The sequence below is a fragment of the Syzygium oleosum genome, unplaced genomic scaffold (assembly GCF_021117445.2).
Source record: "Syzygium oleosum isolate NSW1041296 unplaced genomic scaffold, Sole_v2.1 Sole_v2.14, whole genome shotgun sequence".
NCBI lineage: Eukaryota > Viridiplantae > Streptophyta > Magnoliopsida > Myrtales > Myrtaceae > Syzygium > Syzygium oleosum.
The window spans coordinates 8127339-8145863 of record NW_026607498.1 but is presented as its reverse complement, the minus strand read 5'-3'; the positions used below and the strand labels follow the sequence as shown (position 1 = coordinate 8145863).

At 42.4% G+C, this 18525-nt stretch overlaps 3 protein-coding genes across 3 annotated transcripts; 2 read left to right on the top strand and 1 right to left on the bottom strand.

Annotated features, from left to right (window-relative positions):
• Positions 1 to 1121: 1121 nt before the first annotated feature.
• Positions 1122 to 4612, top strand: LOC115688511 (uncharacterized). The gene is made up of 3 exons (XM_030614336.2): positions 1122 to 1276; positions 3312 to 3460; positions 4424 to 4612. The coding sequence occupies exons 1-3, from the start codon at positions 1204 to 1206 to the stop codon at positions 4439 to 4441; spliced, it is 240 nt and encodes a 79-aa protein (XP_030470196.1). The 5' UTR covers positions 1122 to 1203; the 3' UTR covers positions 4442 to 4612.
• Positions 4613 to 4826: 214 nt separating this feature from the next.
• On the bottom strand, positions 4827 to 5705 carry LOC115688510 (NAD(P)H-quinone oxidoreductase subunit S, chloroplastic). Its single transcript, XM_030614335.2, has one exon. The coding sequence runs from the start codon at positions 5657 to 5659 to the stop codon at positions 4913 to 4915; it is 747 nt and encodes a 248-aa protein (XP_030470195.1). The 5' UTR covers positions 5660 to 5705; the 3' UTR covers positions 4827 to 4912.
• A 2380-nt stretch (positions 5706 to 8085) lies between these two features.
• LOC115688456 (nucleoside diphosphate kinase III, chloroplastic/mitochondrial) lies at positions 8086 to 18059 on the top strand. Its single transcript, XM_030614273.2, has 15 exons — positions 8086 to 8352; positions 9849 to 10015; positions 10116 to 10227; positions 10307 to 10389; positions 10622 to 10685; positions 10786 to 10903; positions 11567 to 11718; positions 12340 to 12383; positions 14806 to 14885; positions 15920 to 16057; positions 16666 to 16703; positions 16838 to 16888; positions 17178 to 17345; positions 17430 to 17542; positions 17714 to 18059. The coding sequence occupies exons 2-15, from the start codon at positions 9891 to 9893 to the stop codon at positions 17835 to 17837; spliced, it is 1410 nt and encodes a 469-aa protein (XP_030470133.1). The 5' UTR covers positions 8086 to 8352; positions 9849 to 9890; the 3' UTR covers positions 17838 to 18059.
• Positions 18060 to 18525: the final 466 nt, after the last annotated feature.

The window sequence follows — 18525 nt, the reverse complement described above, 5'->3', positions numbered from 1 at the left end:
ACCACATGGGACAGTGATATAACAGTTGAAGTTTCATCGGTGGAGCAATGGTCATATCTTTCGCTTCGAATCAAAGTTTGCATTCATTGACATGCATGACCCTTTTCAGTCGCGTCTTTTCAACAATCTTGCACTTCTGATTACCACTCATTTGGATAGACAAAGCACGGACATGGACATGGACATGGACATGGACCGATCGAGGAGTGCGTAGCTCTCCTATTTGAACACTGATTTGTCCGATTCTTTGGCGTAGAAAAGAGCAAAGATACAGCCAACTCGAGAAAAATAAGCTCACGGGCCTTGTCATCATCTCATTATCACATGCCTTTCATATAGAATCAAGAATCGGTCAGTCAAGATCCCTATTATTCAATAGCCGATGGTGCATGCATGTACCGTTATTCAAAGTTCAAATTAGATAATCTTGTTCTTTTTCAATGGTCCTGGGCAAGATATTGCATATTTATTCAGTGTGACATGATGGCTCTCAAATCATCGTCAAGAGCATGAATTATCTCATGAACCGGATGTACATACCTTAGTGTTCATACGAACAGTTCGTATTTGGTTGACGTCGCACGAAAAGCCAATGGGTTTCGTATAAACAATGGTGCAATCGAACATCGAGTTGAGTTTCAGGTCCCAGTTCCATATAGACCTGACCATCGGGGAGACCGCCAAGCCCAAAATTTTACGTGGCGGGGGGCTTTGGCTGGAAGTCGCCGGCTTGGTCAAGCATCCAGGCTCACCAATCAAAAAGCACGGGCGAGCCAAGCCCAGGCATGTGCACCGCGCATAAGTATGGTATCTTCAACTGTCATGCCAACCCCTTTTTTTTTGTAGAAACAATAAAAATAAATATGTTTGTGCACGGATCTAAAAGTAAACTAGCAAAATTTAAAATAAAAAAAAAACCGACGAATTGCACTATCCAAACAAGGGGGTTTAGAAATTTCGTTTGCCAAACAGATAATTCTCAACAAAAACTCACGGCTGGGCGGGCTGGAAGTTCTGGCCCAAACCCAAAGAACGGGCCGAAAAAAGAACCCCAAGCAAATCAGCCCATTGATGCACAAGAGTTTCGGCCCAAGACCGCTCGGCCCGGCCCGTAACGATCACTTCTATCCCTTCCGCCCCCGTCGTCGGAAGTATCCCAGAAGGCAGGAATTTTCAGAGCGACGGAGAGCGAGACAGAGAGAGATGACCGGAGGAGGCCAAGCGATGAAGCGGATCCCCAGGATCAAGTTCCCTCAGCGGCGTACGAATCCCTCCGGTAACCATCTCGGAATCCTTCTCTCCGGCGGCTTCGTTCGGCTCGCGTCTTTTTGCTTTTCTTTTCTATCCTTTCTCGCCTTCTCTTTTGGCTTCTTCTTCTTCAATCCGGTTGTTTCGTGGCCCCGTCATCATCGCCTGGCGTCGTCGTGAAGTAAACCCCCTTCGGGATTGCTTGACGAAGATGACCTGCGCGCGCGGATTTGTGGGACTCTCTCTGCGTGTGTGGGAATGCGGCGGCGGGTGATTGATTGGCTTCCGTGACGTTGATTGGGTTGATGGGTGCGAGAGCACCGAGCGTGGGAAGCTGTGATGGGTGGTGGGGAAATTGGGTTGGTCTGAGAAGTGGGTAGATGCTTGATTGAAGCGGACGGGTTCTGTGATTGCTTGATTATATAGTCAAACTGCTTGGGATCGGATGAAGCTGCGGTTCCTTGATGAAATGGCTTAGCTCGAAGAATGAAATGGAAATAGTTGGAGAGCTCGTTGCAGTATGGAAGGATTGCGGTTGTCTTAGGTTCTCTGATGCTGGAGGCAAGTCATTTGTTACGTGAGTAGGGGGTGCTGCTGAAAGCTGGGTTGTGTGGCCAACTGGTTTTTACGTGGCTAGATCTTTGTTGGTGCTTAGGAGGCAGCCTCTGTGTGCAAAATCTTAATTAGACAAAGTCATCTTAGGATTCTGCCTCTCCCATAATGCCCGAGCGCTAGCTTTTTGCTCCTCAGAAATCCCAAGTTTTTTAACCTGCATCGGTCTTTCTTGAGCTGTTGTGCTTTAAGTGTATGTTGCATGTAAGTATTGGTCACTCAAGCATTTTATGTGGAATGACGATCTGGCTTGTGTCTTTACATGGAGTCATTTTTGCGTAAGGGTAGTAAATCACGCGCTCCCGCATCTTTTTCTTTACTTAATGCATCAAGGTTTTCCTGGGGATAGTTTTTCTTTGATAAATTGTTCGTTGTGTCTTTTTCTTGGTCGGTATGTACTAGTAAGTCCAGATACATGCTGCCTATCTACTGCCCTTTCCAATGCTTCTTCAACCTCCATCCTATTGTCTTGTTGGAAGCACCATGTTGGCATATTTTCATTGATATTGATGCTCCCACTTGCAGCTCAATTTCTGCTGGCATTTGACTGCTTCAACAGTCCGTATAATCATAACCATCTTACTCGTTAGGAAAATTATGACTTTCTTCCCTGTACTTTCACGGTTTTTCTAATCAAGTTCCCGTACTTTTGACTTGTCTAATCATGTCTTTCTACTTTCACAGCTTTTCTAATCCAGTCCATCCTACATCAAATTGGAACAAATTCAGCTGACATGGCTATAGGACGACATGAAAGTATAACGCTGATAAATTATGCAGAGTACGATGTGGATAAAATTCAGCCAATATGGACGCCTTCGTGGACCCACATTGGAAAACTTTTGTCCATGTCACACTATGACGTCGTCCAACAGCCACGTTAGCTGAATTTGGCAATAATTAGTGTCGGAGGGACATGATTAGGAAAATAGTGAAAGTAGAAGGACTTGATTAGACAAATTAAAAGTACAAAGACTTGATTAGAAAAGACGTGAAAGTATTGGAACAACAAGTAGATTTTTCCTACTCCTTACAATAGTACATTAAACTTATCGAACATTTGACATGTTGAAGATACATATTAATGTGCAAAACTCCCATTTCCACCTTAAATTCAGTCTCAGTTTTAGTTGTCTAAAGTTTATGGCTGATTTTATGGCTCAAGATGTGTTGTTCCTGCATGTGTAGCCTTTTGTGTGGATGCTTTTAGTCTGTTTTATGCCGTGGTTACGTTGTGACATCTATCAGATCGTGGTTTGTCGATGCTATTTTTAAATCCTTGTATGAATGCATCACACTTCAAATGTTCCAGTCTGAAATGCAGCCCTGCTTACCTGTGTCCTTGTACATCAACAGACTTTTGGTTTCTTTTCTGTCAATAATTTTAAGCATTATTCATGGAGAATGACTAAACATTATTTATTGACCTCTAGGATTCTAATAAATTGCAGGTACGGTATCCCAGCCTAAATCTACATCTGCTGCTCCCCCTGTTCAAACATTCTTTGCAAATTCAAAGGTTTCAACATCTACGGGAGGAAAGGCCTCACTTCAGCCCAAACGAACAGCTGTGTCCCAGGAGGAGATTGATGCTATATTGGTCAGTCAAATTCTTTTTCTCCTCAGAACCTGACATTTTCGTTACCTTTCAAGTGATCTATCTCATCTTTAGCTGCATCAATCACCATAAATGGAAAGAAACAATGAGAAGAAACAGGGACACATTAGTTAGCGGTCTTCTCTTGAGGAATCAAATCAAAACTTAGTGAGGTACAAATTGCAGCTGATGAAAATGTTCTTCAGGCGATTGATTGTGAAAATGTACTACAAGTTCCTTTGCTGAAATCGATGAATAGAGAAAGAACGGTACCTATTTTGCTTTTGTAGAGGCATTTAGGAAATAGCAAGGCTTCTTGGGAAAGTTGTGTTAACATGGCGTGGATGCATTATTCATAAAAGTTTGGCGAACTTACTACTTAGATACTGAAGTAGAGAACAAATTTTGCAACGCATTCTTATTTGTTCAATTGTGAATAGTAGGATGGAATGTCTTGTTTTCCATCTTCATGCTCTGACAGTGGACTGCTCCGTTTTTTAAGTAATTCCAAATCATAATATTTCAAGTTGAAAAAGAAGTTCTTAAGTTACATAGCATCTTGTTCACTGAGAGCTGCATATAGCTATTATTACCTGCTCTAATTGTAAAGTGGTGCCTGAAAATGACTCCCATGTTATAGTCAAAAGTTTTTGTGGCAAACCTTACCAGGCCAAAAAGAGTGAGCAAATCCCATAAAAAGCAAGTAAAGACATTGTGTTCTCTGGATTGAAAAGAGAAGCAAAGTGATTGAATACTTGCCCTTTTGAATTTGTCATGTTAAATGCAACTCCTGTTTTCTGGTCCAACTGGAAGTGCGTTACGGTTTTTCATCATCCGCACATCTTCATGTACCGCGACCAGATTTCTCACATCCTATTTAAGAAGCAACATAATTTGATTCCTTCAATCTTTTTCTTTAATGATTGGGTGGTTGATAAGAAGTTTCTTGGAATGCCTTTTTGGCAGTTGGGTGGCTGCTTCTGATTGCAGAATGGAGCTGCTAGAGAGGTGCTGATGTTGCTGGAATTTCATTCTTGACGATTTATGCGTTATCTTGTACTTTCTTTTGGTTGGTGATCTATCCTGTACTTGCAATTTCTATTGTTTGTGATTTCTAGATCACCCAGTAGCAATTTCGAATGTGGACACAATATAGATGAATGACTTGAAAATTCATTGTATTTGCGTCGAAATTTGTATACGCCCATCATGCATAATGTTTGTCCCGGTCTATGCAATTGGGTTCCTCAACAGTCCAGTGATGTGCTCATCAGCTGAATGATTGAATAATCATCATTCATCAAAGACCTTGAAAACCAATTTTTCTAACTCTAGGCATGATGTTTGGGGACACTCGGAGACAGACATATTTCCAAGTTTGAACCTTTTAAGTACTAAATCATATTCTCAGTAATATGCATACATACTCAAGCAGAGATGCTAAAGAACATGAATTCAAGGTTTGTTCTGAATGAGATTCTCCAACATCACAGACCTAGGACTGTTCATGGGAGGTCCTTTCTCTCTCCTCTCCAGCTCGTCCAAATTGAAAGTTATCAACCGATCCCAATTCCCTCCTTCAAACAACACCCCAGCTTTTCCATCGGTGATCCTCTGCACGATCCCGCAGTACATGTAGTACGGGTTGTTTGGGTTCTTCACGAGCGCAATCATTCCGGGCATCAGAAGCGGCAGCTCCGGTGCCTTCGGCTTCTTCAAGCTTGGCACTGCCGCTGAACTCATCTTCTCGGCCGATTTCTTCGGCGGTGGTGGATTCTTCTCAATGAAAGACTGCAGTCCCTTCTCACCGCCGGGGAATCCTCCAGTCAACCCCATGAGTTCCTTCTCGAATGCATCTTCAGAGACGCTCTCCGCCGCAGATACCGCATCTCCGGCGAGCTTTCCACCGTCCGAAGACGGAGACGGCTCTTCAATTCCCGCGGGCTTCTCAACATCAGACGACGGGGACGGTTCTCCAACGGTTCGCTTGAGCTCTTGCTCAATGCCCTTCTCGCCATTGCAGAGGCCTCGCCCGCCGAGTATCTCAGAGAGGTCAAACTTAGCAGCGCACGGTCTCGAGTGGATCGTCGACCGGCCGTGCTTCGGAAATGTGGCAGACGGCTTGCGGAGGCGGGCGGCGCTGCCGCCAAGGAATGCGGACCTGAGGGAAGGAGGGTGGAGGTTGGGGAGAGTGGAAGCCATGGTTGATGGCCGAGTAGGGGAGTTGATGTCCTTTAAATCCTGGCCACAAGAGTGTGCCTATGTTGATTGGATAATTTTTTGTGGAGTATGGGAAAAGACCCACCGGTACAGGAGCCCCACGAGTACAAAGCAGAAGTGGTACGTTGGAATTTGGATTGCGGGCTTCTTGTACTGGTGGTTTTTGGACACGCTTCTGTTCTGCATGGGCCGACAGGTTGGATTACGGGTTGACCCGATTATGGAAAAATTTCGATTGGAGATGATTGAATGAATTAGGCCAGTTGCTTTCGAGAAAAAATGGTTTTGAAGTTCGAAATGGGAAACGGTGGAGATATATTCTAATGCACTAACCTACATTTTTATCAAGCAGATTTTCGTGGAGTACCTACCTCAGGAAAAGTATAAAAAAGTCATAAACCCATTGAATTTCTACCAATTCGATTATAAACCTTTCAATAAAACCAATTTAGTCATAAACCTTTTCACATTGGGGAAAATTGTCTAAAAAGTCATAAACATATTGTACTTTTATAAATTCAATACTAAACTTTTTAAGTTTGCCAATTCAATTATAAACCTTTTGCATTTGTATCAACTCACTCCATCAAGTCAATTTTGACCGACCGGAGCTGACGTGGACGCTGGCCGGCGCCGATCGTCTGGTCAACACCGATGTGGCAATTTGTTAATATTATAATATATTTTTTAATTTTATTTTTTTGTATTTTTTTCTTCCGAGCTTCTTTCCGACTAGAGGCAACTTCGCCGGCCTTTAGCAAAGCTCGCCCCCACTAGCCACTGCTGAGGGCAAGCCTCGTCGGCTCCTAGCTGGGCAAGGTTGAACCTTGCCGTCGCTTAGGTCTCCCGGCGAGGTTGGGCTCACCAAATGTGGGTAAGGCCAGGGGCGGATGAGGCTCACCCTCACCAATGGTCACCGCCCACTGGCGAGGGCAAGCTTTGCCAAAAGGGCCCTTGCCTTTGGCCAGTCCGGCGACCGATCAGAGAGAAGAAGCCAGAAAAAAAATAAAAAATATTTTAAAAAATTTCACGTTAGCATTAGCCGAATGCCCAGCGTTCATGTCAGCTCCAAGCGGGCAAAATGGCCGGATGGATTCAATTGGCAAGAAGTAAAAAGATTTATGATTCAATTGGCAAACTTGAAAGGTTTATGACTAAATTGGTAAAAGTGCAATAGGTTTATGATATTTTTGACAATTTTCCCTTTTCCATCAGTACTAATTCAGTCTATATGCCCAATTTAGGCTGGAAATTACCGATGTGGGTGCTAACCGTCCTTTATGGTATGGCTGGGTCCTATGTGGCATTGCCGACGCTGACTTGGACATCATTTTAATAACATTTGAATAATTAAAAAAAATATCAAAATTATGGCATTTGAAAACAATTAGGGTCATTCCGATCTCTCTCACAAAGCACTTCGATTCTTTTTCGTCTTCCTCTTCATTGAGCACTCTCCTTCATTGTCATCTTCATCTTCGTGACTAGGCATCAGAACTTGTTCGAGCACGCTTTCCTAAATGTCTTAAAATTAGGGCTAATTGAAGAAATAAATAGAGAGTTATGAATTTCCACATTGATTTGCTATGTCAACTGAGTTATTACCATGTGTCATCCAGCTCAACAATTTCACGGTAAAATTTGACGGAAACTAACATAGTGTAAATTTGTCATCGGTGTACTAGTCTGAGATTTTTGGTAACACAAAAATTAGTTCAAAGTAAATATGTCACGTGTACCAGTTTAGAATTTTTGGTGACCCAAATATCAGTTTTGGAATAAATTTTTCACAAATGTACCAGTTTAAGGTTTTTCATGGTATTAACCTAAGAAATTATTTCGATTATTAAAAGTAGATCACAAGACACTTAACATTTTCATGTATTTAGTCTCTATATAATTCAAAACAATTAATTAACAAAGAAAAATATTAAGACGTATATTATATAATCAATAACGACAGTAACTTTTCAATCCACGGTTTGGAAGATCGTTATCCCCGAAGCGCGCGCACGTAATCCTCGGCTCCTCCGAATCCCCAGACCGGGGCAGCAACCCCCAAACCGTGTCGGCCTCGGTTTTCGGGGCGGGGAGGACGAGGAAAACAGCCCGACCGGGGGCATTCCGGTCATTTCCCCACCCGCCAATAGGAAAACCCGCCCAGGTAAAACTGCCTCTGTAGCCTTTGTACCGACCAGTCTCCATCTGCGTCGCTGCTCTCTCTCGTCACTTTCTCGCGGTTGGTCAATCCGCTTTCCCGTAAAAACATCAAGAACCCACCCACCGTCACTTTCCTCCTCGGTTCCTTCCTCCCAGCTCCCCTTCCGCCGCCGTGAAAAGGGGTCTCTTTCAAGGTCGTACGGTATTCCTCCTTATCCCCTCCCGCGCTCTCTCTGTTTGCTCTCTCCGTTTTCTTGCTTCTGATTGAATTTTGCTGCTTTGCGTGAGGGATGCTGGCTTTCGTTTAGTCCTGCTTAAAGTCTTTCTTACGGATCACGTTTTCCGCCAGCTCCGTTTCATGCCGGGGAAGGCGGTATCGATTGGCGCTCCTGTCGATCTAGGGGGGGGTTTTCGAGGGTGTGCTGCGATTGATCCCCGGTTGAGTTGATACTGATTGATCTGCGGGTCTTGTTGGAGCTGTGGACTTCGTGGGGGGGGAATCTGCTGATGTTCCTGTGAGTTTGTCGATCGCGCCCTTCTTTCTGTATCTCGTGATTTGCGCTCTGCTTTAATCAAGATGTGCGCTTTCTGATGAGCTGTGTTTGGTCTGGTAGTTGAGTTCATGTTTCCCTTGAAGTTTCCTCTTTTAATTATTGGCGTATTAGTTTGGTGGGTTTACTTTCGTCGAAGCGATTTGACTGATTTGGTGTCGTGCCGAGTGTATCTTGGTTCCCGGGACGAGGATTTGCGTGCTTTTCTCATTACTCGGTTCTTGAAACTCTGTTCTGGTGATAAGGGATCGCGTGGAACTTGCTTCGTTGTTGTGCCTTGCTTAATTGTCCGATGGGCAATGACAATGTAGGATTGTGGGTCAGAAAAGAAATATACTGATACGGTTGATGCATAGATTGCAGAAGTTTTGGTGTTTTCGATGATCGAAAGAATTAGATCAAACTGGTGGATGCAGAAACTCAGATTATGGAGCGGGGGAGGGAGATTAAAACCTTCGGATATCTTCGTGCTTTTCTTCCCTCCTTTCTTAGCTTTTGCGGCCAGTTGAGAGGAGGAGGGTGGGTTTGAAGCAGAGAAATATCACCTGAGATTTCACAAATTGTAGAACCTAGTACTGCGGGGGCGACGGCCCTGCCAGCTGCCCTTTGGGTCCATCAGTGAACATGATGATAGCTTATTGGGTTGATTATCTGCAAACCTATATTGGATAACTTTATTAGAAAGAATTCCAGCATCAGAACTATCAGTGAATGCCGCTGAAGTTGCAGTATGATCCGTATTAAGTCAAAGCAGATTAATACTCGACCTTGGCTCAGGGCAATAATGCACGGCTAGATACTCGAGCTTGATCTAGCTTGATTTCTCACGCAACTCATGTGACTCATGTACGTCCTAAGAGGGGGGATTGGTGATTTTCAAGGTTAATGCTAGAAATGATAATGACAGATCTCGTGTTCAGAAAGTGTGGGGTACTTAAGTTTAACTAGTAGAAACAGACCCCAGTCCACAACACATAAAAGACTTGGTATTTGAACCAAATCAAATGGTATAAAAGCTTACAAAGCTGCCAGTTCTCCAAATAGTTCTTGAGGTTTTGACACAGTGAACAACTTGGTATTGATGGGAGGCGTAGATCAAAGGGTTAACTTTGATAAATTCTGGTTTTCTGGGAATATTTTTAGAACACAAGTTTCTGAAGGAAAATCCTAAATTGAGGTAATTTGCAAAGAGGTTCAAGGAAATGAGACTACCTTACTAAACCTTAAAGGATAAATCTAGTTTTTGGGTACAACATGGTGCTACACATTCAAATGCCTCAGTCCCTTGGAATCTGCTTTTCTCAACTCCTCATTCATCACATCCACATAAGTGTTTTTGCTGAAGTGAAGAGTCAACAATGTGGTTTTAGTTGAGCTATTGGCAGTTTAGAGCAAAGTAGGACATGGCTTATCCCCTGTTACAGGACTTCTCTCATTTTGCATGTTATCTTCTGGTTCAGGTCGTCTGGACTTTACCTTATTGTGGAAATATCTGATGCTTGATGGATGATGCTATCGGGAAAATAAAGGTTATCCCAGATTATTTCCAGCCGTCAACAAGTGAAGACTCTTCTCCTCCAAACAAACCTTCAGTCAAATCGCCGTCAAGGACGGAAAATTGTTTGAGGTACATCCTTTTAAATCAGAACAGGAAAAGAATTTGGAAAAAAGAAAAGGTTGTAATCTGTTCGGTTTAGTTTCAGCCTTCTTATTCTGATTTAGCATAGGTCCGACAGCTATTTTTGGCCAAAGAAACGTTATAGAAGTGCGGGTTTCATGTTGAACTTGTTGAATCTAAAGGGCCTGCCATGGGGATCTGGTGCAGATGGTCAGGAAAAGGTTGGTACATGAGTTCTTACCTGGGTAGGCAGTTAGCAATTATGAAGAACCCAAATTTCACTGGCAACTGTATTTGCAGGTTGAGCTAACTGCTGCTGAACTTGAATCACTTAGAACACAACTCGCCGATCTAGAAGAGAGGGAGGCCCACTTGAAAGCACAGTAAGGCGAACCAAACTTAGACTTTCGCCGTTTCGTTGTTCTCTATGTCATGACCATTGTATTGTATTTTCTTCTAAATCATCATCATGTTCTCAACTTCACCCCACTAAGTCATGCATAAATGCAGGCATAAGCAGTTCATTGTGTTGCACTTCTGGAAGCAAGAAATTAAACATTCCTCAATACTTATAATAATTTAGTCTGTGACGAAGATTTCTTCTCTGTTACACAGGTTGGAACAAGTAGATGAGATATTACGGTCTGCTCGTCTGTCCGGCTACCTGCACATTAGAACTGTACTAACAACTCCCAGCATATCTAGATTTAACAAAAGCAAATACTACGTGGACCTGGTGGCAGTTAACAGCTTTCTTAAACCCTTTTTATTTCTTGCAGAGATGGAAGCCGCTGCCAGGAGAACCTCCTCCTATTGATGATACAGATGTCGATGACTGGCTTCCACGCTTTGTCGTTCTCCATGGAACATGCATCTTTTTTTATATGGTTTGTACAGGTACATTCATATCTTCTCCTGTTCAGGGATATTAAGTCCATCTTCGGTGAATGGTTTTAAAAAAGTCTTGATGTTATCTTTATAAGTGATACCTATTCTTCGACAAATTCTGTGGCTTCAATACATCCAGTAGAGAGACAGAGCAATCCCGTTAAAAGGCATTACTCTCATTCCACTCATGGAATGAGCATAAGCACATGATTTTTGTTTTTTTGATTGACATAAGCACATGATTTAACACTGCTAGTTTTTTCTTTCTTAGAAATGATAGTTACTAGATGCCTTTTTACTTCCTGTAGTCTAAAATGTAAATTTGTTATGTTATAAATGTTTAAGAAAACATACTGCAGTGAGATTCAAATGTTCAAAATTCTTTACTGCTACTATTGTATTGAAGGGTGATACTTCATACTTTACTAGAATTCTTCTTTCTGGACACAGCTTGTCATTTCACATCCATATGTCTATGTATGATAAGAGTTGATTTTGTGACTTTGTGCCACATTCCGCTGTGCCCTTCGAATTTCAGTTCACAATAGGTGACAACATATCGTAATAATCTAGAATTGGATTTATAGTGGAAAGTAGAAGAAAGATAAAGGAGTGATTCAATAGTATTTATAAATCTTGTTCTCTGACAACACTGAACAAAACTTTATGTAGATTTAAGTCCTCAGGACTCCGCTCTGCTATCTGATTTTGTTGAAGTGGGTCCCTTGCCATGCTTCACAAGAGAAGATGACACGCAATACTCCTTCTATATATTAACTAGGCAAGGATTGAGATATGAGTGCTCAAGTGCTTCCAAAATACAGGTATTTCCAGCATTTTTCCCTACAATTCCCTGAGTTCAGATTCGGTGCTCCATTTGTTTCAGATTCATTAGTTATTGGTGAATATGTAGTATAAAATGCCTCAATTGGCAGCATAAGAACATTTACTGCAACACACAGAAGCAGGTTGAAGTTTCGGATAATCTTTCTTTTCCCCTCCAGTAAAGCCTGAGTTATTATAAGGTGATTAAAAGAGCACAGCAAGTAAATAAATATCAACATAGATTGAAGAAGATAGCATGGTGGATATAATATGGATTAGGTCTGGTATGATGAGCTCTCCACTAAACAAAGTATTGCATCTGCTTTTTCTAGTTATTTACATCTCCACCTCTGGGTGGAGAGAAAAAGTTGGGTAAAGCATATTCTTTCCTCTACTTGATTTAATCAAAAGTCTCAGTTAGACTATCTGATGTCCTCCGCTTGCTGTACCGAGGTTTTGGGATCGATTCATACACGAGTAAATAGGTAGGGACGGACGAAGCTTGAAATTGTTTTCATCGATGCTATTCATTAAGCTAAAAGTAAAAAGCAGCTCGGTTATCAGAACTTGTCGGCATGTTGCCATTAATAGCTGGACGACTCATTCTTTCATGTTGTCAGGTGGACTCTTGGTTGGCCGCCCTACAAGCCGACTGCAAGTCGAAGTCCGATACGAAACTTCCCAATGGAGATCATTCGTAATGTTACTGCAAGAAGCTGTACATATAGCTCGAAGTTGACAGTCGTACACCTTTAGTCCAATGTCTTATACTTGTAACTTAGGATTTATGCATTGTATTTGTGTACATAAGGATAGCATTCTTGTTTGCCGATTAAGCAAATCTATAATAAGGCCTTTTAGAAACCAATCACATCCCTCTTGGAAACGAAATTCCACCTTCAAATGCTGGACTGTTGACACAGGACTCTTTTTCCCTCTGTTTAAATGTATCTCCTTGGACATCTGATTCGAATTTTTCAAGTGCCCTCAATACAAAAGAAACAATTGTCCCTTAGCTCCCTTTTTCAGGTCTTGTGCTCCTTTGACAAAACGCAAATGTCTGCTTCGGTGGAAGCACAACAATAAAGATATGCTTCTTCTGTTTCATACTCAAAGTCGCGGATTTGCGACTTCTAATGAGCGGCAAAGCGCTTTCTTTTCAATCTGAAGTATCTCAATTGTCTCTCGTCTTGTTTCGGTGTTCGCGGCATCTACAGATGAGTTCTGCTCTAGGAGAAGCATGAAACGCAGCAGACTCGGTGATGTAGTCTTCCGTGAGAAGCGGACTAATTAAGCGACTATCAAATGGCTAGAAAAATTGCCGATATCGTGATCGCTCCCTCTTCTAACGAGGAGTGCTTCTATGTTACTTAGCATCATAGGACATGACACTAAACCGCTATTGAAGAACTTACTGATGAAACCTACATGTGACTTAAACATGATAATCACGCACGTTGCACCTCAAACACACTCGAATCAGCTTGCCTTGTCTTGGTGATCTTCTTTATATGAGGTGGGACACCCAGCAACAGTTCGCTTTCAATACTTTACGGTGTGCATGCTTTTCATGCAACGTGTAACACGTGAGCTAGAGATATAGCCAAAAAAAATCAGGATTCGTAATCACCAAACTCCATTTGAAATAACTTGTTCGTCGTCGTAGTAACGAGTAACCAAAGAATGAAAAGTACACGAACAGAGGAAATTAATCGATTTTTCGAAGTATTGATTAGGATTTTTCACAAGAAAATTCAATACATGAATGATTATGGATTCTCGTTATGTAATTGTTTAGCGTTAACGAGTTTAGTAATAAATTCGTTCCTTTTTATCAATTCATTACATAACGAGAAGAGGAGCTTTTTTAATTTCACGAGACTCTCACGGAAGAAAAGTATCATTTCTGGGATTTTGCTAAATCATATATAAAAAGCGACAAAAGTGTAATTAGGTTATTTAAATACAATCAATGATTGAAAAAAATAATGAACTTATGGTGACAGTGTTAACATTCAAAAAGCATGTGCATGACTTTCGTCGTCAAAATAATGATGATGATGATATAATGGTATTAATAGTAGTAGCCATGATAATATAATGATAAGGGACTCAAGTGCACCAAATAGAGCAAATATGGAATGCTAGCTATACAAAACTTCATTTATAAAATTTATATTTTAAGTGATCTCTCGAATATTAAAAAAAAACGATTAACTTTGATTTTACAAGTAATAAGAATCTACGGTACAATTAGGATAGACGATTTTTTAAACGTACTAATGTTCACGTACGGTAGTAGAAATTGATTAACTCGAAGCCCAAAATGACACAAATATATAAGAATTCAAACTCTATATGTTCGCCTTGCACACATCTTGTGATCCTCTTTTAACATCCTCAATAAAATGCAAGATTTGTATAAGATACATTGCCGGTGTAGAATATTTTTCATACCGGGAAACATTATATAGGGAAAATTACCAAAAAAAAAAGCCCTAAACATGTTGCACTTGTGCAAATTCAATTATAAACCTTTCGATCTTATCAATTGAGTTTTAAACCTTTTGATGATTTGTCAACATAACCGTTCCGTCCGATTTTGGCCGGAAATTGATGACGTGAACATTGCTCGTGAAATTGATGACGATTGTCAATATAGTCGTTACGTGGCACAACCGACGCTGACGTGGACAATTTTTGCATTCTCCTTTCTGTAAAATTTTCCCCCATAACAACTATCGTTTATTAATGGAATGAACCCGTTTACCAAAACGAAAAACTGTATATAAGCACGAGCGCCGGGATAAAATATAATCCGACCTCATTTTTTTTTATTTTAAGGTCCCGAAACCGAACGAACCGGACGGTTAGCCAACCTTTGCGGGAGCCTTGAAGTTGAGGTAGTTGGTTTGGACGGACGAGATCGCATCTCCCCGTCCCCAACAGATCGGTCTAGGGTTTGACTCAACCACACGTAAATAAAACCCCCCAAACACCTCCCCCTCATCTTCATCATCATCATCATCATACTCTCATTGGCTCACTGTTCCCCTGCAACGAATCTCCGTCTCTAGCAGGATGAGCTCCCAGATTTGCAGATCGGCCTCCCGAGCCGCCGCGAGGGCCCTCCTCTCCGCTTCCAAGCGCTCGAGCTTCTGCTCCGGTACCGGTTCCTCCTGGTTCGCCTCCGCGTGTGTTGACTCGCGTTTCGTGTCTGTCTTGTTCTCTGACGGGTGAAAGTTTTTGACGAGCTTTTTTTTTTTTTTTTTATGGTGAATTATGGGAATTCCGGCGAAACGAGAGCTTCGTCGTTTCTGTGGGCATTAGGGGGAGGCCGAGCGCGAGTTATCTGGCTATCGTTTTTTAACGTGGCGTTGATTCGGAAATGAATGGTGGGTTCGTGGGTGTCTTGTTGTTGCGAGTGCTGACTCGCTTTTGTCTGTCTTTTTTCTTTTCTCGGGTGGGTATCGTAGCCTCTGTTCGGAGCTGAACCCGTGATTCTGCTGTAGCAGGGTTGTAGATGGGTGAAGTTTTGACGTGTTGTTTTGATGGTGAATTATGGGAATTCTGGGCGTGAGTTCTCTGGCTATCGTTTTTAGCATGGCATTGATTCGGAGATGGATGGTGCTTTTGTGGGTGTGTTGTCGTTGCGAGTCGTTGTCGAGTTCGAGTCAATCTGGGTTCCTGCCGTGCTGACGTCTGATCACTGCGAGATTTTTACTGCGAAGTGCATGAAAGATCCAACCTTTGCGAATTTTGTGCTCTTCCATTAGTCAGGCTTCATGCGATTCGCCTAACTTCTTGCAGTTTTTATTACCACGCCGATGAGCAGCATTGTTTTGCTGCTTCACTGGATGACAAAACTGGGGAATTTACGCGAACGTTTGCTCTGTTAGGTGACTGAAGCGTGGTCCCCGCCGGATGGGTCCTTCTTCTCTTATGTGTACTTTTTTTTTTGTGTCTGATTTGTGTACTTGAACCCCACCTTCTTAGACATGGACACCCCTAATTATGCTGGGTGGTTGTATTGAGTGCTAAAATTTGCACCCGCTGCACAAATGTTCTAGCTCCATCTCTCCTCCAACGGGCCTGGCTCGCATAATGAGCAAATTCCATGACACGTTGTATGGCTACTTGATATCTAGATCCGTGTGATTTTTGTGCATTGATGTTCTCTCATACTCGATTCCCTTGCAGAGGGAAGAGCAGCTGTGGCAGCTGCGGCAGTCACGATCGCTGGCAAGTCATCAATCTTATCTTCAAGTTTTGCCCGGGCTGGTTCGGAAAATGCATCTAGAGGATGGATAACCGGAGCTCTTGCACTTCCCGCTGCAGGTTTCCTCACTGAACTCATCATCCAGCTACTCCCTACTCTGTTGGCTTCTTTGCTGTTCTGTTGCTATGCAAGTCAAACAGAGTGTTCCAAGTGGCGAATTATTGTTTAGGTATTCGAGGAAATAGGAAGAGGAGCCTTGTCTGTTGCTGGAGATTTGGCAACAGGCATCCGGAACCTCTTCCACATTAAATCTGCTGTGCTCCTGCATGGTAACCAGGATGACAACATTGAGTTGGGAAACTCCATGTATTCTTAGCTTGGTCGATTTGATTTACTCCTGACATTTATCCGGAATCCGTATTGTCATCACTCATGACACACCCATGTTGGATCCGTTGCATTTTGTTATTGACTTCCTCGTTCCTCTTTCAATCCATTCCTCTCCCTCTGTCTCTCTCTCTCTGGTCTGCATATTGTGGCAACAGGGTGGGATTTCTATTCTTGGGGGGTAGATGCATGGGCATGAGTATCCATGTGCACAGAGTTAATGGCTTTTGACTGTTGAATGGCTGTGTGCGCTGGCTATAGAATCCCTTGATGCATCCTAACAAAGTAAATAAAAAAAGAGGGATTGCATCTCACTTGTAATTCTTCCATTTTTCTGTAGTTTACATGCTCCAGGAGCAGGAGGCTTATGCTGCTGAGGTATGTAATAACCATCTGATCCAATCTCTGATTTCAATTTTGTGGCATCTTTAATCTCTTGCTTTCTTTATTATTCCTGAGATAAAATCTCCTGATCTGCCCTTACCAAAAAAAATCTCCTGATCTGAACACAGCTGGAGCGCACTTTCATTGCTATCAAACCCGATGGAGTACAGAGGGGGCTGGTAAAATAATCTCTTCATCAGTAGTCGTTCCTATGCACTATTGCTTCGGCAGAAAATCTTCCGACTGTGAGCTGTATTGAATAACTTTTAAAAGCTGTATTCATGTTGATGTGTTAAAATCCCAGTGAGTTTTTTGGTTTAAAATCCATTTATAGGCTCAGCATTTACGTAATTCCATCTCTATATGCTGGTTTCTGTGTTCACAAATTCTTCTATCTGGAATGCATCTCTTTGCTTGGGACAATGATTCTGCCATCATGTCCAATACAAATGATTCTCTTTGTTCCAGATTTCAGAGATCATCTCACGTTTTGAGAGGAAAGGATTTAAGCTAGTTGCCATCAAAATAGTGGTGCCCTCAAAGGACTTTGCACAGAAGCATTATCATGACCTCAAAGAAAGGCCATTCTTCAATGGGCTTTGCGACTTCCTCAGCTCCGGCCCGGTTCTTGCTATGGTTAGACACATGCTCTGAGCTTACTAACCCAGTTGTCTCGTCATCTTGTTTATCAATTTCTGATTCCATCTTGTGACTGCGCAGGTCTGGGAAGGTGAGGGAGTGATAAAGTATGGTAGGAAACTTATCGGGGCGACCGATCCCCAGAAATCAGAACCAGGCACGATCAGAGGGGATCTCGCAGTAGTAGTTGGAAGGTATGGACATGAATTCGGCAGGCTTTGCTGACATATCATACCCGCTTCATGCCCTTGTGCGATTACAGAGAAATATCGTTACCTTTTTCTCTTTAAAATTTCCGTTTGGATCGTGTCAGTACGTTGTTTGGTTTGCCAAAAACTGACTTCATCTGCGGCCGTCAAATGCAGGAACATCATCCACGGAAGCGATGGCCCGGAGACTGCCAAGGACGAGATCAGCTTGTGGTTCAAGCCAGAGGAATTGGTGAATTACACAAGCAACGCGGAGAAGTGGATCTATGGAGTCAACTAGTCAGATTTTTTGCCTTTTTATTGTTTCCCGGGCATTTAGACCCAACATGAAGAGGGGGAATTAGAATCATAAGATCGAGAATAAAATTTAATAATTCTGTTGAGGCAGAGTGCCCACATGAATCTCCATAAACAATCGACATGGCTGGAGCTCTCTAGCAATAATTTATGTCATCAGATTTTTCGAATTGATTCAATTGATGAAGTATTGCAGTTTTGTTGATTCCCCCTTTGCAAGCTTGTCCATGTCTTGCTTTTGTCTGCTCTTTTGAGATTATCATCTTGCTGCAGCGATCGATACATTGCATCGTGCCTTGTCTGGACGAAGAACGATGACCCGCTCGTACATTTCGGATCCTAGATCGCGAGCTTGGGCGTCGAGCTTGTGCTGTGCGTAGCCCAACGCTGGTCGATTAGAAAAGAGTGCATTGAGCTAACCAGAATGTCCGATGTTGTCATTGGCAAACTTCGTTTGCCAGGCTGCTCTCTCCTCCTTTTCTTTCAGCTATAACCAGAATGAATTGCTGGTAGGTAAAAGGAGTCACTGCTCTCGCTCGTGCAATGTCCGATGTTGTCTCAAACCATTCGCATTTTTAACGCAACGTGATGTTTAACAGGGTCCCCCCAGTTGCGGTCTATAAAAAGTCGAGAAAACAAGCGTCGCGACCACAATTTGAGCACTCGATTCC

Bases quoted from the DNA above. Each gene is read 5' to 3' on its own strand.
- LOC115688511 (XM_030614336.2), top strand. From the start codon at position 1,204: ATGACCGGAGGAGGCCAAGCGATGAAGCGGATCCCCAGGATCAAGTTC. The intron at 1,277-3,311 runs GTAACCATCTCG...AATAAATTGCAG, and splicing joins GCGGCGTACGAATCCCTCCG to GTACGGTATCCCAGCCTAAA.
- LOC115688510 (XM_030614335.2), bottom strand. From the start codon at position 5,659: ATGGCTTCCACTCTCCCCAACCTCCACCCTCCTTCCCTCAGGTCCGCA.
- LOC115688456 (XM_030614273.2), top strand. From the start codon at position 9,891: ATGGATGATGCTATCGGGAAAATAAAGGTTATCCCAGATTATTTCCAG. The intron at 11,719-12,339 runs GTATTTCCAGCA...TCATGTTGTCAG, and splicing joins CAAGTGCTTCCAAAATACAG to GTGGACTCTTGGTTGGCCGC. The intron at 16,058-16,665 runs GTTTCCTCACTG...ATTTTTCTGTAG, and splicing joins TCTTGCACTTCCCGCTGCAG to TTTACATGCTCCAGGAGCAG.